General features: G+C 53.3%; 1 protein-coding gene across 2 annotated transcripts in view; it reads left to right on the top strand.

Annotated features, from left to right (window-relative positions):
• Window positions 1-21,448, top strand: part of CAPZB (capping actin protein of muscle Z-line subunit beta) — a 135,419-nt gene that overhangs the window by 110,327 nt on the left and 3,644 nt on the right. For both annotated transcript variants that reach the window (XM_066270283.1, XM_066270282.1), the window contains exons 5-8: window positions 6,094-6,235; window positions 7,321-7,437; window positions 19,324-19,389; window positions 20,022-20,098. In XM_066270283.1, coding sequence (XP_066126380.1) covers window positions 6,094-6,235; window positions 7,321-7,437; window positions 19,324-19,389; window positions 20,022-20,098 — 402 coding nt within the window. The remainder of the gene's footprint in view (window positions 1-6,093; window positions 6,236-7,320; window positions 7,438-19,323; window positions 19,390-20,021; window positions 20,099-21,448) is intronic.

Below are 21,448 nucleotides of genomic sequence, written 5' to 3' on the forward strand. Positions count from 1 at the left end.
AAACACTATTTCTTTTGAGCCAAGTACAAGCTCGGTGTGTGTTGATATGACTAAAGTGTGGTTGCCAAAAAAGCTGATTCGCTCTTGTTTTCTTGATGGACAAGTAGCCTCTACTTTGAGGGTGTTGCTGGTCTCTGGATTAGTTCATGCACAGTCCAGACGTTTTCTATTTTCATACCCTTAAGGAGGAGGATAACCAAGATATGGGGACATAAAGCCATGCCTTATGAGGAATAATGACCGGAAGGTCAGGGAAAAGGAATGGGGTAGATGTAAGCCATCTTTAGACATGTAAAAGAACTACATGAAGAAAGGATGGTAAGCTCTAGTTTCGTGTGGTTTCTGAAGGGAGTGGGTAGAAGTTCTCACTCTAGTCCAGCAGGAACGATTTGAATTGTTCAAAAGTGAAACGGTTGCCTTGGGAATGTAGTGAATTCCTTGTCACTAGAGGCATGGAAGTGAAATTCTGATCCAGCGTGATTAAGCTGTTAAAAATCTGCGCTGCAGGGCTGAGTCTGCCTCGTCCAGGCCCCAGTGCAGCCAGCAGATCCCGGACAGGCAGAGCTGGGAAAGGCGCTAGCGAGCCTCTCCAGTCCAGCTCCTGCATTTCACAAACGGGAAGACAGTCTTGGGCACCACACTGGTACCAAATAAATACTCTGTGCCTTCTCTTGGCTTTATTAATAAAGCGACTGCAGGAGAAAGCCCCTCCCATTTCAGCAGGTAGGGGCTTACCTTATAGCGCTTCCTGGCTTGCCTGGGTTTGGGGGTGACTGCCTCTGCCTCCCCATTGCAGATGGCATAGCACTGTTGGAGGTCCAGCCCTCCAGCCCCATCCTGTGAAGGTGGCTCAGCCCATTTGTGGCTAAAAGACCATGACTGAGTGAACCCAAGAAAGGCCTGCTCCCAGCAGGTCCATCCTGTCTTTGGCTCGTTTGTGGAGGGCTGTTTCCTGTGACTTTTACCTGTTGGGGACTTCTGTATTAGAAGTACAGTTCGGCTATTCTCCCAGGAGGCGATTTTGAAAGAACTAAAGGCCAACTTGAAAGTCCATTCCAGCCCGTCTTTCCTGTTCCATGTGCAGGCCAGTGTTAGCCGAGACTGGGAATTGGCTAATTTACAGCTAAAGCTCAGGTTCCTGAAACACGTCTCCATCGAGGACTCCTCACATTCCTCAGCTTCAAACACTCCATAACGCTTTGGGAGCCAAAATACTTTCTTTTCTTTTTTCTTTTGTGTAGTAGGTCATTTTGAGTGTGAAGTATTATGTTTTCCCCTTTTTTCTGCTTCCCCCAGAAGCCTTGTGGTTGAAGAGTTATGGACATAGAATCTGTACGTGTGACTATGACATTATTCAAGTGGGAAGAGTGATATTCAGGGAGAAATGACAGAACTCTGAGAGTTACTGACACGTTAGATTTTCAGTTGGTCCAAGTTCAGGGATCTAACTGATGATAGAGAATAAATTCAACCAGATGCTTAATTATAATTGACTGTGCTGATAAAGCATCAGCTCACCTTTTGCTCATGGCTCATCCAGTACAGAGGTGTCCCCTGGTGACCTGATCTTTTGGAGTTTATGAAACCTGTGTCTGCCTGTTGAAATTGACATGCTATTTTTCAAGTGGCGGGACTTATGGAAGCAATCCAGAGTGGCCCTGTCTCCTAAGTCTCAGCTGTTGATTTCCCTGCAGTTCTCTTTGCCTTGGGAAATGTTCATGTTTATTGGGAAAGCCTTGAAAGCCACCAAGACTATAGGACTAGTATCCCTCGGTTGAAGTTCTCTCCCTGCTGGATCCCAGCAGTTCTACTCCAGTTCCTAGGCTGGTCTGTCACCTCCCACCCCTACTCTTGATGTTTTTGGAGCTTTCAAGGGCCCCCGGCCACAGGGTTCAAGACTTCCCAAGGTGGCTTCTTCATAGTCTTCCTGAAGATGGTCCGGTCCCTGTGTTGTCTGGCTAACAGGTTACTCAGCCTCTTCATCATGTGTGTGGGTTTCAGCCCTAAGAAAAGCCTCTGCTTTCATGTTTGGGCCTCCACATTTTAAAAATGTTCTCTGAGCTGCCATCTTAACCAGAGACCTCAGTGCAGGAAGAGGGCCTTCCCCCTTACGCCCAAGTCAGCTGAGCCTGTCCGCCTCCCTCCCTCCGGGAGAGCTGGGGTTTCAAAATGGTGGCGCCGCCGGGCGGGGCCCAGGGCTGAGCCAGGTTAATTCTTCTGCAGCCTGCTCTCATCACTGGGCCGCATTTGATCATTCATTCGCATTGGCGTGCGAGGCCCAAGAGTGAGCTGCTGGCGATGGTAGAGCCACCTTATTGGAATAGCATGTTAGCATTTAAACAATATTAATACTATTTGACTCATTAAATATACAAAGGCCAGTTAAAGTGCTTCCATGTGTGTGCTGTTAGCTCTGGCGGGCAGTTCCCCGGATGGCTTTATGTGGTTTCAGACAACATTTTAGCACATTCTTAAAATACCCACAAAAGCCTTTATGTAAAAACTCATAAATGTGAACCACATAAAAATTATTTTTTTTCCTGTTTCATGTCATTATGATCAAAGTACAGTAGGTAAGTGAATTTTCAAAAACTTGTTGAGGTCCCTCTTTAATTAATGCTTCACGCACAGAGCAGAGTCGTAAACCGTGTAATGGGGGCTGTCTGTGTGCCCCACAGTCACCTTGCCAGTGGCTTTGCCCGCAGCCATCCCGACAGCACTCATCCGAGAGGCAGGTCCTCCTGGGCTGCCTCTCGGATTCTGATGGCGCTCAGTCCTCTGCTCTCTTTGTCTTGGAGCCTCCGTTTGGGACTCACAGCTTGCAGCCCTGCAAGTCCCTGGAGCGTCCTTTGGGCGGATGGAATGCGAGTCCGTTCTTGACCTGTGGTGTTGGGGTCGTACCTCCCCAAGCCAGGTCTCAGCACATCCACCTCACCTTGGCAGGAACGCCCGGTTGGAAGCTGGAGCAGAGTTGCAGTGAGGTCCACAGCATCACCCCTGACTCCGCTGCCCTCATGTCTTTATTAGAGTCAAATTGACTGTAAATTAGGGTACTGCCCAATGGAATACTACCCCAGCTATTAAAAACAATTATGGAGATCGTGTAGCTCCGTGGAAAAGTGCTAATGGTTCCCTGCCAAGTGAGAAAAGCCAAGCGCAAGGCAGCACCGGTGCTGGGCTTACGGTTACATAAAAGTTATGCGTCTGGACAAGGACTGGAAGCAAATTTGGAAAAATCAGATTTATGGACTAAGTTGATATATGGTACTGTGGGCTAATTTTTAAATTTCCTTTTTTTTATAATGTTCTTCACAATTTTTTTTAATTTGGGAGAATAGTAACCCACATGGAGGTCAGAGTTGAGTTGCATTTTACCTCCTTTCTCTCCTGTATTTTGAAATGTTGGGACCGGTCAGTGTGGCCCACGGGAAGCTAAGCAAACCGAGAAGCAGCTGCCCAACACAGGAGCCAGGCCACGGGACCTGGGCCATGGAGGGGTGTGGGACTGGAAATGGCCGGTTCTACCTTGTAATACGTTCATGTTGCTGTTTTGTTTTTCTGGGAGAAAACAAACATGAGAGATACGACTGAGGGGATCAGCTGTAGGCCACCTGGTGCTTTGGAACTGGTCACCAGGTAGTGTCGCCAAGGGCAGTCACTCCATGATCTGTCCTTGTTCCCTTCCTGGGCAGCCTGGCCCACTTTCCCCGCTGTTCCATCACACAGGGCAGCGAGTCTCGGACCAGAACTGCACCACCCTCTGGTTTGGGGTTTGGGGGTTTGGGGCCTTGAGCCTTGAGGGCGGGAGGGTGTCAGTGCCCAGTGGGCCTTGAGCCCTCATTCCAGGATGGCCTACGGAAAAGAGGAATTACTGGCCCATCCTTTTTGCCAGCACAGGAAAAGCCCCGGTTTTTTTCAGGTTGTTGTTTCTCCCCTTTTGATGTCTCCCTCCATGTAGACTAAAGGGGAAAACCAGGGGGGAGAACCCAGGCATCTGTCACCAACAGGACGGGTGTTCCCAGGTTGCTGGCGGCCGTGCCTCTCCCCCCTCAGTAGTGTAGGGGGTGCCTCCTAGTGAACTTGCAGGCCGAGGGAGCCACCAAAGTCCAGAAGAAGCCAGAAAGGGCTAGGGAGCCCCTGCTGCGAGCTCGCCTGAGTACGAGGGCTTCAGCTAGAAGTGACTGATATATCTCCACAGGTCCCAGGAGCATTTCAGGTCGCCTGAGTGTGCCGTTCCCTGAGGGCGGTCCCAGACCAAAGCATTTACCAGTGCTATGGGCCCCAGGAAGCGTGTGTTGGGGTGGTGCTGAGAAGAGATTTGGAACAAGAGGAAAATCCCTCCTGAGGGGGTTCCTGAGCACCCACCGTGGGCTGATTTCCTGGAGGTCACCTGGGAAGGCACTGAGCGCTGGGCCCCCACAGTGTCTGCCTGTTCCTGTCTCAGGACTGCACTTGCACTTGTCTGGGGCCCAGCCCCTCCCCACCCTCCATTGTTGATTGACATTTAGCTGGGGCTGGCATCTCCGGAGGAGCCCTGGTAGGCCTGCCCTCACCTGCCTCCAGGTGACTTGCTGGGAGTGGCAGGGTTGTGAATTTTTCTTGAAGGCTTAATCACAATGGATGGGGCAGGGATGGAGCGTGGGGACAGGATGTGGTGGCTGCGGCAGTGGGCAGGCCCCAGCCTGTCTGAGGAATTCGAGGAAGGGGCGGCATTGGTGAGCACCCTGGATGCCCAGCAGGCCTGCAGCAGATTAGAACCAGAGGATCAGGCAGAGCCACCTGCCCTAGCTAACAGGAGAAGGGGCCTCACTGTCCCTCAGTCATACTGCTATATGCCACATACTGACCTTTGCACAGAAAAGGACAAATTCTCGTGTTTCTTTACTCTCATTCTCTGTTAACATTTACCATGTATATTTTTATTATATAACAGCTTTATTGAGCTATAATTCACAGACATGTTTACTCTTAGGACTTGTTTTTGTTACTAAAACCAAAGGTAAGCTTTGGTCAGGGTTGGTTTTGTCTCTCAACAGTTCTCAGGCCCAGCTTACAGAGTTGGTGCCTGGTGGCCTTAAGTAGTTGCTGGGTGGGTAAGCGCATGAGCGGAGCTGGTCACCGGAGGGGCTGGGACCCACACTCACCACTGCACTCCGCCTGCTCTCTGTTCACATCTGAGGCCGCACTCCTGGCAGGTCCCAGAATGTGCCTGCCACACCGGTGAACGGGGGCTAATTGGGGTCAGACAGACCAGACTTGCCGGTAAAGAGTGTGCGAGCCCTGGACGGCAGTGTGCAGCTCCTGCTGGCCGTCAGCAGCCTGGGGGGCCCCGCACGGCGGTGGACCAGCCGTCCTCCCCTCTTCCCGGGCTCCTCTGCTGACTCGGGCCCCTGGCTTCCTCACAGCTCTCTGGTCTCTTGGATTTGGGAGCCTGGCCTGATTTTCTTTTCTCCTCTGGCCTTTCCCTCATGCGTTTGATCTTAATTAGGAATGTTTTCATATTGGCTCAGGCCTGAGGAAGAAGCTCATCCCAAGCTTAGCCTTTCATTCCTGGTGACAGGGTTGCAGCAGGTTGCTCTGGAAGATGGCGGCAGCCCTGGTGTACCCAGGCTCGGGAGGATTCTGAGTGGGGGAGCACTTACTGCTGTATTTTTCTTTATCTCCCCTGTAAAGTAAGCATCACAAAAGATAGAAATATCGGACAGTAATGATAACTCAATAGTAATGACCCTATTGAGTGTCTCTTATGTCACGTACTTGGCTGGACCCTTTATCTGGGTGAAATCTGAAGCCGGGAGAAGTTTGGTAAATTTGCCAAAGACCACAAAGCTAGAGGACATGGCAGACCTCAGACTCAGATTCACATTGGGAACTCCCGAGCCGTCTTCCTTCTGTGACCTCCATCCCTGGCCAGTGGGTGGAGGATGTTCAGGATACATGCAAGGATCACCTCTGAACCATTGCAGGAGGGTCATTCATTCCAGACAGGCACTTAGGGGGACCTTTGCCGAGGGACAGCTCTGGGACCTGGGCAGGCTGTCTGTAGTTTGATGGGCTTATCATCTGATGGGCACACGGGCCTGTTTCCTGCAGGTATTTTGAGGGCGGCGTCTCATCTGTCTACCTCTGGGATCTGGATCATGGCTTTGCTGGAGTGATCCTCATAAAGAAGGCTGGAGATGGATCAAAGAAGATCAAAGGCTGTTGGGATTCCATCCACGTGGTGGAAGTACAGGTACAGCTCCCCAGCAGTGGCGGCCCAGGGCCTCTAATGCAGGTGCCATGCCAAATGGTGCAGCCCCTGCGCTCTAGCCGATGCTTCTTAAAGAGGGTGCTGGGATACATAATCCCGTTAATCCCTAAAAGTCCTGAAGCCATTTGGATACAGATAAATCAAGATTACAGTAGTGATGGTTAAGATCCCAAAAGAAACAAACATGATTGCAGACTCAGTCCCTTTAAAAACCATTTGGCCAGGTTGCTCAATGGATAGAGCATCATCCTGGCATGCTGAGATCACGGGTTCAGTCCCTACCTAGTCAAGGCACATACGAGAAGCAACCAATGAGTGTACATCTAAATGGAACAACTAAGTGGAACAACAAATTGATGTCTCTCTCTGTCTCTCCCTCTCTCTTCCCCTCTTCCTTCTCTCCCCCTCTCTCCCCCTCTCTCCCCCTCTCCTTTCTCTCTCCCCTCTCTCTCCTGCTCTCCTCTTCCTCCCTCTTCTTCCTCCCTCCCTCCTCTCTCCCTCCCTCTTTCTTTTTTTTTTTTTTAAAGACTTTATTCATTTTAGAGAGGAGAGAAGGAGGAGAGAGAGAGAGATAGAGAGAGAGAGTGAGAGAGGAGGGGAGGAGCAGGAAGCATCAACTCCCATATGTGCCTTGACCAGGTAATCCCAGGGCCTTGAACCGGTGACCTCAGCATTCCAGGTTGACGCTTTATCCATTGCGCCACCACAGGTCAGGCTCTCCCTCCCTCTTTCTCCCTCTCTCTTTCCCTCCCCCACCTCCTCCCTCTCTCCCTCCCTCCTTCTCTCTCCCTCTCCCCCTTTCCCTCCCCCTTCCTCTCCCCCTTCCTCTCTCTCTTCCTCCCTCTCTCCCCCCCCTTTCTCTTCCTCCCCTCCCTCTTCCCTCTCTCTCTCTCCTTCTCTCTCATCAGTGGGGAAAAAGAAAACCATTCGGTATTTTATAAGAAAGGTAGGGTTATGGTGATGTCCTAGGAAGGAGCGTGTTAGGATGGCCCCAAATTCAGGAGCCAGCGGACGCCCTCCTCAGCTTAGGCTGCATGTAAGGCTCTGCTCTGTATCTCGTCCCCCAGGAGAAATCCAGCGGCCGCACTGCCCACTACAAGCTGACCTCCACGGTGATGCTGTGGCTGCAAACCAACAAGTCCGGCTCTGGCACCATGAACCTCGGAGGCAGCCTCACCAGACAGGTAAGGCAGCCAGTGCCCGCTGGCACCAGCCTCAGAGCTGATTGGGGGGGGTGAGCAGCTATCCCGTACAGGGCTCCTGTCCCGCCTCTGGGCCTGCCGTGATCGCCCCGCATGTCTGGCAGTGACTCCTGACATTCAGTCAGGGAGCTCTTCTGTGGGTCAGGGTGTTCCATTAAGGTGCGCCTGTGGCGGTGAGGACATACTGCTGATGGTATTTCAAAATGAATTAATGTCTCAGTTGTGACTTGGAATCATGTATTAGTGCTCTTCTTGGTTGTAAGTGATAGAAGTAAAACTCTTAACAAACATGGGAATGATCAGCTCATATATGAGAAACTGAGGCTCGTTCAGCATGGTTGAGTCTCGGATGTGACTGTGCCTCTAGGACCCTGTGTCTCTACCTGGTGGCCCCTGGCGGCCCGGGGGAAAGAGCTGCTGTCTCAGAGTTGGTCCACCATACCCCAGAGATGTTGCCCTGGCCCGGATATGGTTGCCAGTCCATCACAGAATCATTTCCTGAGGCTGTAGGGGAGGAAGAGTCTGGTCAGACAGGGGTCATGGGACTCTCCATGGTGTTGTAGACGGAAAAGGGGCGTTGGTTTCCTAGAGTGAAACCTGGCTGCTTTTCTCCTAGGGTGGGGAGGGGTATGGGCAGGCAGCAGACAGTAGACACTGGTGGGGAGCACTTTCTACAGAGAGAACTGATGGACATTATCATGTGGGGGGCAGTATGAAGAGTGACAGTAGAGCCAGAGAGTCGACCCAGATAGTTGGCAACAGGATGCTGGGGAACAGTAGCCAGGGTCCCACAAAAGGAGGGAAAAGGCTGAAATAAAAGTTAAAAAGGATTCAGAAGAAGGAGTGTCTGCTTTAGGCATCTAAGTAGGTTACTGGCCTCTGTGTGCGGGTGCCTGGTAGTGACCAGTAACCGCCAAGACTGGCAAGCCTGCTCTCTGCTCAGCTCTGTCCATCTGTCCCATCCCTCCATCCTCTACCCCTGCACTGCTCCAGGGATGGAGCCCAGCAACCTTCACTACAACCCTCTAGTGTAGGCCAGCGGGTACTCTTCAAAGTTGAAAACACGCCCTGGCCGGTTGGCTCAGCGGTAGAGCGTCAGCCTAGCGTGCGGAGGACCCGGGTTCGATTCCCGGCCAGGGCACACAGGAGAAGCGCCCATTTGCTTCTCCACCCCTCCGCCGCGCTTTCCTCTCTGTCTCTTCCCCTCCCGCAGCCGAGGCTCCATTGGAGCAAAGATGGCCCGGGCGCTGGGGATGGCTCTATGGCTTCTGCCTCAGGCGCTAGAGTGGCTCTGGTCGCAACGTGGCTACGCCCAGGATGGGCAGAGCATCGCCCCCTGGTGGGCAGAGCTTCGCCCCTGGTGGGCGTGCCGGGTGGATCCTGGTCGGGCTCATGTGGGAGTCTGACTGTCTCTCCCTGTTTCCAGCTTCAGAAAAAAGAAAAAAAAAAAAAAGAAAAGAAAAAAAAAAACAAAGTTGAAAACACTTAGTGTCAGCCCGGCATGTGGAAGTCCCAGGTTCAATTCCCAGTCAGGGCACACAGGAGAAGTGCCCATCTGCTTCTCCACCCTTCCCCCCTCTCCTTTCTGTCTCCTCTTCCCCTCCTGCAGCCAAGGCTCCATTGGAGCAGAATTGGCCCGTGTGCTGAGGATGGCTGTATGGCCTCTGCCTCAGGCATTAGAATGGCTCTGGCTGCAAAGGAGCAACGCCCCCTGGTGGGCGTGCTGGGTATATCCTGGTCAGGCACATGCGGGAGTCTGTCTGACTGCCTCCCCTCTTCTAACGTTGGGGTAGAAAAAAAAATGAGAACACCTGGCCAGAGCAGTCCAAGGACTACCTGAATCACACAAGGTCTAGACATTGGACAAGTTCAGAGCCCACTCCCACCCGACAGGACACCTTTGTCACCCTCCCTGGGTAGGACCAGGGAGCTTGCCACTTTGAGAGACAGGCTGTCCCTTTTATGTCAGCCTCCATAAAAAATGGCAGCTTGATCCGACCGTCCTCCAGACTGTGCCCAGGATGGCTTCGGCTGGCGTCTCAGAGCAGCCACCTGCTGGCACCCCTGCCCATCTCTGTCCCATGAACCACTGAGGGTCCGGGCATCTCCCATGCTGTTCTTGTGCAGCAAACCTTTTTTTAATGAGATTTTACATTTGTCCTCCTGTTTTGTTTTTTTATCCACTGTGCCGTGTCAGTTACGCTGAAGCTGGGTTTCAGTGATGCGGCGTTAGCTGACTTGGTTACTTGCACGTTACCTTTGAGGACTCTCTTTAAGTTGAGCTTGTTTAGCCAGCTGTAAATCTACTACCATTTATTTATTTATTTTCAAACAAGTGCCCCTGGAGCTGAATCTGTGCTTGAACGCTGCCTGCTGACTCCTGGCTGGCTTCCTGCTGTCCTGGGACCAGGTGACTGCAGGTGTGGCCATAGGTCTCTCTCCTCACCCTCCTCTGGTTCACCCTATGGTGGCAGTTCGGGCCCCTGCTGTGCTCTGAGAAGCGGTGCTTTGTTTGTTTCCGTCTCTGGTCACTGAGCAGCCCTGTGGGAGTGGGAGGGGGACGGGGACGGGGACGGGCGGGCTCTCAGAGACTCCCGGCTGCAGCTCTGAGGTGAGGCAGGACCAGCGTTGGCAGACTAGCATCAGCATCACCTGAGGGCTGGTCAGAAATGCAGAGATCTTGGGCCCTACCCAGTCCTGCCAGATCAGGGTCTAAATTTAACTAAAACAAAACCCTCCAGGTAATTTAGGTGCACATTAAAATTTGACGAATGTTACTCTTTTGGGTTCTATGCCAGTTCCATTGTGGGAGGGGTGTGGTCCCCGTGCCATCAGTAAGCACTTGTTTAGACACCAGCAGGGTGCCATGGAGACAGCGTCAGAGCCCTCAGGTCCGGGGCTCAGTTCTACAAGAGTACCCGTCCCCCAGCACTTCAGACACCAGTGGTGAGTGCAGGTTGTCACCTGTGCTTCTGTTCAACCAGCTGTAAATCAGGTTCCCACGGTGTCCTCCTGGGGTTTAGTTTATTTACTGGAGCAGCTCACAGAACTCAGGAATCCCATTTACTCACTAGATTGCTGGTGTATTATAAGGAGTATTAAAGGACACGTCTCAACAACCAAATGGAGAGGTACAGTGGGCGAGACCCCAAGCCAAAGAGCTTCTATCCTCGGGGGGTTTGGGGCCCAGCCTGGCGGCACTGGAAGCCATCCTGGAAGCTCTCCGAACCCCATCCTTTGTGGGGATTTATGAAGGCTTTGTTTCACAGACAATTGATTAACTTATTGGTCATTGGTTATTGATTCAACCTCCAGAGCTTCTCCATTGCCTGGAAATCGGGTGGGGTTGGAAGCTCCGCCTCTGTTTGTGGTTGGTTCCTGTTGTAGGTGTGTCTGAGTGGCACTGGGAACTGGACTGAAGGTGTGCCTCCGTTAGGTGTGCTCTAACGGAGGCACACCTTCAGTCCAGTTCCCAGCGCTTCTACCTCAGATGCTGCTTCAGACTTCTAAGCAGGTCTAAGACCCTGTCTAAGGACCCATGTTTTAGGATCCTTGACAGCCTGATCTCAGGGGAAAGCCTTGTGTCATGCGGTGGGGTGCTTTGTGTAAAGGGAAGAGAGAGCACGGACAAGTGACAGTTGGCCTCAGAGAAGTCAGTATTGGCTGAAGCTCAACATCCTTGAGAACGCCCTCAAGGGAGACACCTTCTACCAAGATCCCGTTCCCCATTCCCCATTTTAGTAGTTCCCAGCTTAATAAGGATTTCTTTTAACATAAAAAAATGTATATCAGTGAGCCTGACCAGGTGGTGGTGCAGTGAATAGAGTAGCAGGCTGGGACACAGAGGGTCTTGGGGGTTCCCTGCCCTGGCCTGTGGGCAGGGCTGTGCCCACGCCATCCCAGAACCAAGGCTAATGCTGCCCAGGGGCATAGCCCATTCTTGTGCATGGAAATGGGCCCTTGTCTTCCAGGAACTGTTGACGGGGAGCGGCAGCTGAACCCCCAGGCAGCCAGCTCTACCACAGCCTGCCTCCCCGACCGCCTGTCACCTGGGCAGTGGTGGAAAGTCCTCAGTGTGTATCCGGAGACTGTTTCCTGCATCACTTACTGCTCTGCGCTGTTTATAATTCCACCCATTTTACAGTGACCTGGACAAATATTTAATCCTCAGTCTTCCTAATAGTTTAAATCAGAGCTGTCAGCCCAGGGCCCGGGTCTGGTTCCGGCTTGCCGTGAGCAGTGCCTCCTGCCAAGCCAAACAGGCCTGATGAGCGGCTGCCCTCAGCACACCGGGCCGGGGCCGCGGGTCTTGTTTGGATTGCCTGTGCTCTTGGGCTTTAATGAGGAAACTCATGCTTCTGTCATCATCCTAATGGCCGGTCACATAACTCATCTGAGCCGCATTAAAGCTGGGGCAGGTTTCCAATGTAAGTAACTGTGAGAGGAGGGGCAGGGAGCAGTGGGGGAGACAGGTCTAATTAATGATGCGCAGCCGCTGAGCACACGGGAAATGAGGGCTGAGGGCTTAGCCGTGTGTCCCAGGCGACCCCGGGGAAATGGCTGTGTGGCTCTGGCGATGGGGGCCATGAGGCTCCGGGAGAGGTAAGCAAGTCAGTGATAAAAGGGGAATGTGTATGGTGCTGCAGGCCGTCTCCTGTGAGGAGGTGGTGAGCGAGATAGTCACCGTTCCCGTTTAACAGGTGAGGAAACTGAGGTTCAGTCTATTGAGACAATTTCCCATCCTGACTTATCTAGTAGGAGGGCAATTGGAATTTGAACCCAGGTTTGTCAGCCTAGACAAAACATAGGCTGCTTTCTACCATGCTACATTTGTTGGTCTTAACCTGTCCACTGTGCTTGGCACTCAGTAGATTGCTAAGAAAACATTTGCACAGAAAAGCTTTGAGCGTTCGGCTCAGTGTAGACAGGACACTGCCCTATAGGCCCCAGTGGCATTCTGTTGGCAGCCCCTCCAGCAGCTGGCATGGGCAGCTGCCATGGACCCGCAGCGCCAGGAACAGGCATCGGGGGTGGGGCCAGAGCAGTGGGGTCCCGGAAGCGTGCTGGCACGTCACCCGTGGGCGCCTCCCTCATTGGGTTCTCCTGTAGGAGTTTACCAAATGAGAACGTTCACCGCCAGAGCTTGTGAGAGGGGCTCTGGGATTTTTAGGTAGTGCAGTGATCTGATCAGATCTGTTTTCAAAAGATGGCTTTGCTGGCTGACACAGAGGGTGGCCGGCAGGGGAGGCTGTTAGTGGCATCCTGAAGAGATAGATGACCAGGACCTGCGTGGGTGTAGTCTCGAGAAGGCAGGAGGGGACAAGCCTGTGGCCAGGAGGTCAGTGAAGGAGGTGGTGTCAGCCTCAGGGTAGGAAATAAAAAGGACCAAGATAGGAGGAGTGGAGAAGGAGGGACCAGTCAGGAGACATTTTGGAGGCTTGGCAAAAGGTGCCCCCAGGATGTGGGCAGCAGGGTTCTGCACTGAGTCCTGCTCACAGTCTCCCAGCCTCGGCTCTTCCTTTGGAAACGCAGCCTCGTTGCAGCTGCACACTCACTCTTGCCCCGTGTGTGTCAGGAAAGACCCCACCACACCGAGACCGGGGCACTGCGCAGCAACACAGAGAGTAAGAGCCTCAGTGTGCCCCCCCCCCCCCCCCTCCGCTGCTGTCCTGTCTCTGTGCCCGCCCCATCTGGAGAAGGGCCATGGCTTAGGTGAGTGGGGCTCTTCAGTGTCCCACCTTCCCTGGAGGGCGGGGCGGGCCTTGTGCTGTCCCCTTCGTGCTCAATTCTGGTGGCTCAGTGCCAGCGAATGGGATGGAAAGCTGCTCTCCTGGACTGTCTTTAACTTGGTAACTTAACAGTGACAGTTCCTTGAGCTGCGTTTCACAGGGGTCATGCCACACCCCAGCAGTCTGACGGAGCAGACCCTAGGCCAAGCTCCCGTGACGTGGCGTCCTCATGCGTCTCCTCCACTTTGGCCTTTTCTTCCCCCACCCCCAACAAAAGACCCTTAGGGATGTCAGCTGGAAAGCGAAGTAGATAAAGTGTTTTGGCAAATCCCTGCCGCTGGGGGAGGAGCGGTGAGCAGCAGTCCTTGGGTAAGTACATCGCAGCCAGATGGTCCCTCCTTCAGGTGAGACAGGCCCGAGGTGCCCTCTGGCAGATAGCCACCTGGGCCCCACTGGGAAGGCTTGTTGCATGCCAGGTACCAACCTGTTGAAAAGGAAGTTGCAGTAAGAGGTCATTTTGTGTGACAGCTGGAGACATGGGAAAAGCAGGACTGTAAATCTCTGGAAAGATACAAGGTTTCCGATCAGGGACAGGCCCTGCAGATGTTCGTTTGGTACTGTTTTCAGATTCTAAATATTTAGAAAGGAAGGTGGAATGTCTTGCCGAATGTGGAGGTTAGGCCAGTCATTTGCAAGCTGAGCTCTCCCTGCTCAGCAGTGGGCGCCCAGTGATGGATCTTCAAGCTGTAGAACTCCAGCCGAGGCACCTGCCCGAGTCACGCAGGGAAATTCTTTGACTGATGCTGGGCAGTTACGGTGCTGTGCTTGGTGGGAAGGAGGCCAGTGGCCTTCCGTCCAGGTGTAGGGGAGCAGGGCGGAGGCCAGGCCAGGCCCGGGGTGCTTCGGGGAGCACTTTCCCACTGGGGCGGGGGCACGGCTCCAGCTGCAGCCAGCTCTTGTGTTTTGGGAGGTGGGCTGGGTTTGGAGGTGGCGATGCTTTAGCGCGTGGCTTCAAGGGTTGGTTTGGTATTGGCCGATGATCTTGGAGGGAGCAACTCAGGCCTGGCTGAGCAGGGAAGCTGGCGTGAGACTGCCTCCCTGCGACCAGTCCTCTGTGAAGGTCGGTCCTCTGTGAAGGTCGACAGGAGAGGAGAGGACCAGAGAGCCAGGGGGCTGGGGAAAGGGAGGTAGATGAGACAAGACGACACTGTGTGGGATTTCTGGGCCTTGGATTGTGGTTTGTCTTTGATTTTCTTGGTAAAGAACGTGGATAAAGTTCAGTCTCATGGAAGAAGCAGGTTTCAAAATCACCCAGAGCCTGGTTCAGATCCAGCTGTGAGGACCTGGGCAGACTACTTCCCTTCCGTAAAAGTCAGCGTTTTCACCAGAGCTGGTAATGCCTGTTTGCAAAGATTGTTACAGAACAGAAATATCAAACCGTTTTCACACACGGCTTATGTAGCTAGTACTGCTACTGCATACACATAACTTGCAAGTAGAGACTTTTCTATCTTCTAGAATATATGCTGTTTTAGGCTCAATTAAAATTGTCTGAAACTGGGCAAACTGAACCTTCCTTAGAGGCTCTCTGACCACTGCGTTCTGGCTTGACATACTCAGTCCTGGCCGGCACCCTAGCTCTTAGCGGGCACAGCTCAGTGACCAAGATGATACGTCTGGCTTCTGCCCGAGAGCCAGGACCAGAAAGTCCTAGGGATGAAGCTGCCATTCTGTCAAGCACCGCTCTGGGCATGGTGCATATATTAGCGCATTAGTGTAAGGCGGAGGCAAGGAAGTTGAGGCCTAGATGGGCCAAGGCCCTCACCCCCTGAGCCTCTGAATAAGGAGCTTTGGAGCTGCGGCCAGCGTCCTTCAGGGCCCCACCCTCCGGGTTGTCTCACCAAAAAGTGCCCCACTGCAGCGGGAGATTCCGTATGCCCTTTGTGAGAAAAATGCCTGCTTTCCTGATGCGTGCCCGCGTCCTTCCTATACCCAGGCCGCGGGAAGGAGGAAGGGTGCTTGGCAGGGCCAGGCGGCCGGCCTCTTGACTTCGGGCTCGGTTGGCACCACCATATGGAACATCTGTGCGGCCACAGCACACAGAAGTGTTTTCTTCTGGCAGCCACTTTCATAAGGACGTTCTTTTCCTGTGGGTCAGCACTGCCAGAAAGCTGACCCTGACCGGGTGGGGGGGCAGTCGGCAGGGCTGGGGAAGGGGGCCTGTGGCCGTGTCTGTGCCCAGGCCTCTACCCCACCCCAGCCCGCCTGCTTCCCCGGACCAGACCGTGCTGCGCCCAGGAGTCAGTGCTCCTGGGAGAGCCCGACCTTCTCCCTCGTTTCCTGCCCTCCACCGCATCCCACCGGCTGCACCTCTGAGAGTCCAGTGGCTTCAGCGTTTCCTCTCCAACGGGTTGGATTGGCCACGTGACATTACTTACCCTGAGGGCCCAGAGCCCTTTGCCAACCGTTGTGGCCTCACTTTGCATTCTTGGTGCTGATTTGAAATGGAACTCTCAATGGACTCGAGGTCTCGTCACTTCCCTGGGTTCCCAGGAATCTCACGTCTGCGTGGAGCTGGGGAAGGGAGAGACACTGATTTGTGAAAGGACAGAATTCATGTGGGTCACCCCCATGCTTCTCCCTGCCCAACCCTCTAGTCCGGGGGAAGAGGACACATAGTCCCACGGTGTTGGCATCCAAAAATCCCTTTTAAAAATGGGTGGACAGAGTGCCGTCCCTCCTTTGAACTATGTTCCTGACTCCCATTCAACATGTACACACTCGAGTTGTCTTGGCACAGAGTTTTTGCTCAGGGCAGGTGATGTTCCAGCAAACAGAGGCTCTGCCCAGGATTGGGCATTTGTTAGACCTGAATGGTGGGGAGTAGCTGTCACTTTCAAGTTCATGGGCACTCTCACTTCTGTTTTGTGGAGACCCTTGGGTCTCTGAGGATCAAGATTCCTCAGTATTGCCTGACCTGTGGTGGCACAGTGGATAAAGCGTCAACCTGGAAACACTGAGGTTGCCGGTTCAAAACCCTGGGCTTGCCTGGTCAAGGCACATATGGGAGTTGATGCTTCCTGCTCCTCCCCCCTTCTCTCTCTCTCTCTCTCTCTCTCTCTCTCTTCCCCCCCCCCCCCAATGAATAAATAAAATCTTAAAAAAAAAGATTCTTCAGTATCTCAGGCCGCAGAGCGCCAGGGATAGGTCTGGGCCTAGCATTGGGGGCAGACAGGCTGATCATTCTAGCATTTCCCTTCCTCTTTCCCACGTGACCAGTCCTGACCAACAGTCTTGCCAGAACCAGACGTCTTTGTCTCATAACTTTGGGAGAGCCTTGTGAGGCCATAGGTTCTAGGCTGTCCTTCTACCCCTCTTGTAGCATCTTTGACAAATGGCACCCCATTTCTCCTTAGACACCTCCAGTGACCTGGGGCTCACTGCTTTGTGAGCAGGTCCCTGTTACAGACAGCTGTGTCACCCCATGATGTTTCCTCGCTGCCCCTGGCAGTGACATGGATTGGATCTGTTCCTCTGCCCCTGCTAGGATTTTCTGGTCCTCTCCCAGCCTGAAGTATCCCAGTTCTTTCTTTCTGGGAGTCAGGGTGTTCAAACCTTTTAAGCAGGTGAACTTCCAACATGTATGTGGCTCTCTTAAACCCTAGTGCCTCAGAGTGAATCCAGCCCCACAGCTGTGGCTGGGCCAGGACAGAACAGAGGGGCACCATTGCCATCCTAAGCAAGGCTTGGGGCCTTGCAGCTGCAGCCTCTGATCTGGGTGCTAGAAACAGTCTCATTTATGTACCTAAAGTTGCATGAAAGCTGTCATAGCTGCATCAGAGCCACGTCAAGCTTGAGATCATCTAAAAGCCACCAGTCTTGTGAGAGAACGTATCCCCTATTTTGCAGTGAGTGAGATTAATGTTCAAGCCGAAGCATCTAGTGTGCATTTGCCCAGGTACATGTGGTTGGCATACTGAGGCAAGAAGATCCAAGTCCTCGGAGTCAAGTGGTGCTGTAATTTGGGCAGATCTTGACTTTTTTTTTGAGACAGAGAGAGAGAGAGGGATAGACAGGGACAGACAGACAGGAATGGAGAGATGAGAAGCATCAATCATTAGTTTTTCATTGCGTGTTGCAACACCTTAGTTGTTCATTGATTGCTGTCTCAGTTGTGCCTTGACCGTGGGCCTTCAGCAGACCGAGTAACCCCTTGCTTGAGCCAGTGACCTTGGGCTCAAGCTGGTGAGCTTTTGCTCAAACCAGATGAGCCCGCATTCAAGCTGGTGACCTCAGGGTCTGGAACCTGGGTCTTCCACATCCCAGTCAAATGCTCTATCCACTGCGCCACTGCTTGGTCAGGTGATCTTGACATTTTTAAGCCTCAGTATTCTTGGGTTTTTGGGGTTTTTTGACAGAGACAGAGAGAGAGGGATAGATAGGGACAGACAGACAGGAATGGAGAGAGATGAGAAGCATCAATCATTAGTTTTTTGTTGCAACACCATAGCTGTTCATTGATTGCTTTCTCATATGTGCATTAACCATGGGGCTACAGCAGACCAAGTAACCCCTTGTTTGAGCCAGCGACCTTGGGTCCAAGCTGGTGGGCTTTGCTCAAACCAGATGAGCCTGCGCTCAAGCTGGTGACCTCGGGGTCTCGAACCTGGGTCCTCTGCATCCCAGTCCGACGCTCTATCCACTGCGCCACCGCCTGGTCAGGCTAAAGTAGGTTTTTGTGAAGACTAAATGGAATAAAGTCACTCCACCTGGGAAGCACTCTGGGCTTAATCACTGCTGAGTTCAGTAGCTGACCCATGTTTCTGGGTTCTGCAGTGACCCTTCGGATCTTCTGGACCCCTGATGCCATTGGTAGGATGTTGATGGACCCTCTCAGCTATGCCTTCTCTTAAATCCTGGACAAACAGGTTGGCCTGGGGCCAGGTAGTAAATCCTGCAGGATGCCACAGAGGCCACCCTGGGAACACAGCGTCCGACCCATTGGCAGAGGCTCCGTCTGAGCCCCTGGTCTAGCCCCACACCTCAGCCACGACTGCAGGGTGTTCACTGGGAACCTGCCAGAGAGCTGAGATCTCGTTAGAGGAGTTCTCTGTTCCTCAGGCCAGCATCCCCATCAAGAGGAAATTAGAGATTCCCAGAGTGGAGCTCGTTCGTAGCAAACCCACGCTGGCTCCTGGAGATAACTGACTTTAAAATGTGCCGATGGGTGATTTCTAACAGTCCCATCAAAAGCTGTCTGCATCAGTGTCAAATTAGTAGTTTTATTCGCAACTCTAACCTTCCTTCTTTTATGGAAGTGGGGTCAGCCTCTGCCCCCTCTTGTGTTCTGGCACCTCTAGAGTGCACTGTTGGGTGTCAGCGGCCGCTGTATCAGGATCAGGGGCCTCAGACCTCTGCGCGTGCGCGCCACCACCCGCTGAGCACCTGCCTTGGCCTCTGGTTCTGAACATCGCTCGCCTCCCTGCCTTTTCCTTTGCTTCTTTTACTGGTCTGAGTTCATTCTGAGCTCTAGCCTTCCTGATATTGTTCTTAGATTTTCATCCTGTTCCTTGATTACCTAGTTCAGCTTCCATGTTTTATTTCAGTGGTAGTGGTAGCTACGTGTTTTTGTTTTCAGTTTAGTAACAGTGAGCACTTATGTGCTTGCCGGTCTTCTAGGCCCCCTGTGAGGTATAGAGCCAGTCATTCTCTCCTTAACAAATTATAATCTTGTGAGGGAAATAAGCCTTAAACATAGGAAGGAAGTGGGAAGACGTCTACAAGTAGTCCTCAATTCCTGCTTCTCTCCCTGCCTCCTTTCCTTTTATTTTTATTTTACTGTATTTTTATTTTAATCCATTTCCCTTTTAATACTCACAGTTCTGATTATTGGGCCAGAACTGACTGCCTGAGACTCGTATTGCTGGGTCCTGGCTCCTCAAAACCCCGCTCTGTGGTGTCCCATTATGACCTGAAACTTAGGTCATTTGGTGCTTGGGTGCCCGCTCTGGGGGAGTGACCTTGCACCACCTGCAGCTGGCTCTGGGCTGCAGACCGTGGGGCACCTGCTGTCAGCCGAGGGCTGTTCTCGGGGAGCACCTAGCTCGCTCTGACCTGGAAGACTGTTTCTCTTTTGCAGATGGAGAAAGATGAAACTGTGAGTGACTGCTCACCACACATAGCCAACATCGGGCGCCTGGTAGAGGTGAGTGGCCTCCAGCTCGGGCTTCTGTGGCTGTGATTCGCTTCCACAGCAGCGACACTACCCCGAAGCCTGTTTGTGGCTTGCTGGCTTCCTTCCTTCCATCCCGTAGCAACCAGTGGCACACTTCTCATGTTTTGCCCTGGCCTTGTGTTTTCTGAGCCTTCTGACCTGGGTGCAAGCAGAGCACAGCTCCTAGGCCAGCCCCTCCACCATCCCCCAAACACACGGTCCCAGAGGGCTGTGCTTGGAAGTCCTATGCTGTCCCCCCCAGTGAGCTGGGGAAGATCTTCAGTTCTGCTGTCTGCCCTTGACCACACTGTTGGAAGAAGGGGGCCTGCTCTCTGGTTTATAGAATTGTTCACAAAGCAGGTGGAAGGCCAAGGGGTGGTGATGTGGGTTAGACCATCTCCCTGGACGGTCAGCCTTGCTCCTGGCCTCCTGCGTGCTGTGGACAAGGAGGGGAAAGTGTACAGAGCCCAACTAGGTGGGGTCTTGGCCCAGGTGTTCGCTCATCCATCTTTGGCGCAGTCCTGTGCCTCCCCCCTGTGGTCACAGCCGGGACTGCAGGGGTGTGGACCTCAGGACTCCTGTTTGCTGCCCTGTCTGACCTCCCTTCCTCCCTCCCTCCTCAGGACATGGAAAACAAAATCAGAAGTACGCTGAATGAGATATACTTTGGAAAAACGAAGGACATTGTCAACGGGCTGAGGTAATGTACCCAAAAGCGCAAACTTTGGAAACCAAAAAGATACAGCATTGAATCCCAGGTTTACTGCTTAATAGCTATGTGGCCTTGTGCCTTGATTTCTTCTTTTGTAAATGAGCTGAAGTGCCCACCTTGTAGGGTTGTTAGGCAGGTTTTGGAAGGTAAAGCGCCTTGTACGTAGTTTATACTCTTGGTGGATGTTGGTTCCTGCCTCCACTTTTGCCACATGCCCCCATCCCCTAACAGCCATCGGTGCCCTCATCCCTGAAATTGGCTTCCTCTTGGCCCCAGGTATCAGTCTCATCTAAATAACCTGCCCAGTCCCTTTGGCTCTGGGATCTGATGGGACCTCCAGACCAGATCCTACAGCACATGAGAGTGCAGACCACCAGGCGGTCTGGCCTCTTCTGGCTGGCTGGTTTTCTGGGCAGCAGTGTGTCCCACAGAAAGAGCCCCCCACCCTGTTGCTTTCTGTAGCGGGTTCTCAGCCACACTGATGTCCTCTGGTGGCTCCTGCCCAGGTCCTGAACTCCCCTCCCACCCATCCTGGGCAGTGTCCAGTGGCGGCCACATGAGGGCTGACAGAGGCTTTCTGGGTCCCCAAGGTCCATGGTGGCAGAGCGGGAGGCCAGAGCCCTGTTGGGGGCAGTGGAGACCATGGAGTCAGGAAGCCGGAATCCCGTGCATGCTCTGTCATCCTGAGCTGTGCGACCTTGGACGGGCCGCTCCTCCGGGGCTCTGTCAGGTCGGGGGGCAGGGCTGCTGAAGGGATTGGACAAAGTGGAGTCTGTGTTCTGCAGCCCAACACACCATGTGAGTCCAAGGGCTCACGGTTCCCCTCAGCCTCCAGCCCTCTAATCCGGGTACAGACCTCTCCTTTTGGGACAGAAGGAGAGGTGGAAAGCAGCTCTGGGGGCTGCCCTGGCTTGTTAATTTGTCCAGCAGACAGGTTTTGTCTCCTACGCATACAGTTTGGAAATGGCAAGGACTCCCCTTTACCCCCCACCTCCCCCCATTTCCTCCCTGCCTACGTGAGATTCGGTCTGGGCCCTGGTGGGTTTCACCCCCTCCCACCTTGGGCAGCAGTGCTTTCTGCTGCTGAGCCCAGGGCCTCTGTCCCACCCACACCAGGCTCGTTCCCCCAGCCCTGGCGGTGAGCCCCGGGCACCACGCCACCACCGCTGCCAGCGCAGAGCTCTGCACGGCTACCTCCACATGCAGCCCAGAGCGGCGGGGCCTTGATGAGGGTCCCCCCTGCCTTCTGCCCTGTGTGTCCCTGTGTCTCCTGTGTGTCAGCTGTCCCCCACCCGTATGCTCCTTGTCTGTGGTGTCCTCCCCCTCCTGCTGCATTCA

The sequence above is a fragment of the Saccopteryx bilineata genome, chromosome 3 (assembly GCF_036850765.1).
Source record: "Saccopteryx bilineata isolate mSacBil1 chromosome 3, mSacBil1_pri_phased_curated, whole genome shotgun sequence".
NCBI lineage: Eukaryota > Metazoa > Chordata > Mammalia > Chiroptera > Emballonuridae > Saccopteryx > Saccopteryx bilineata.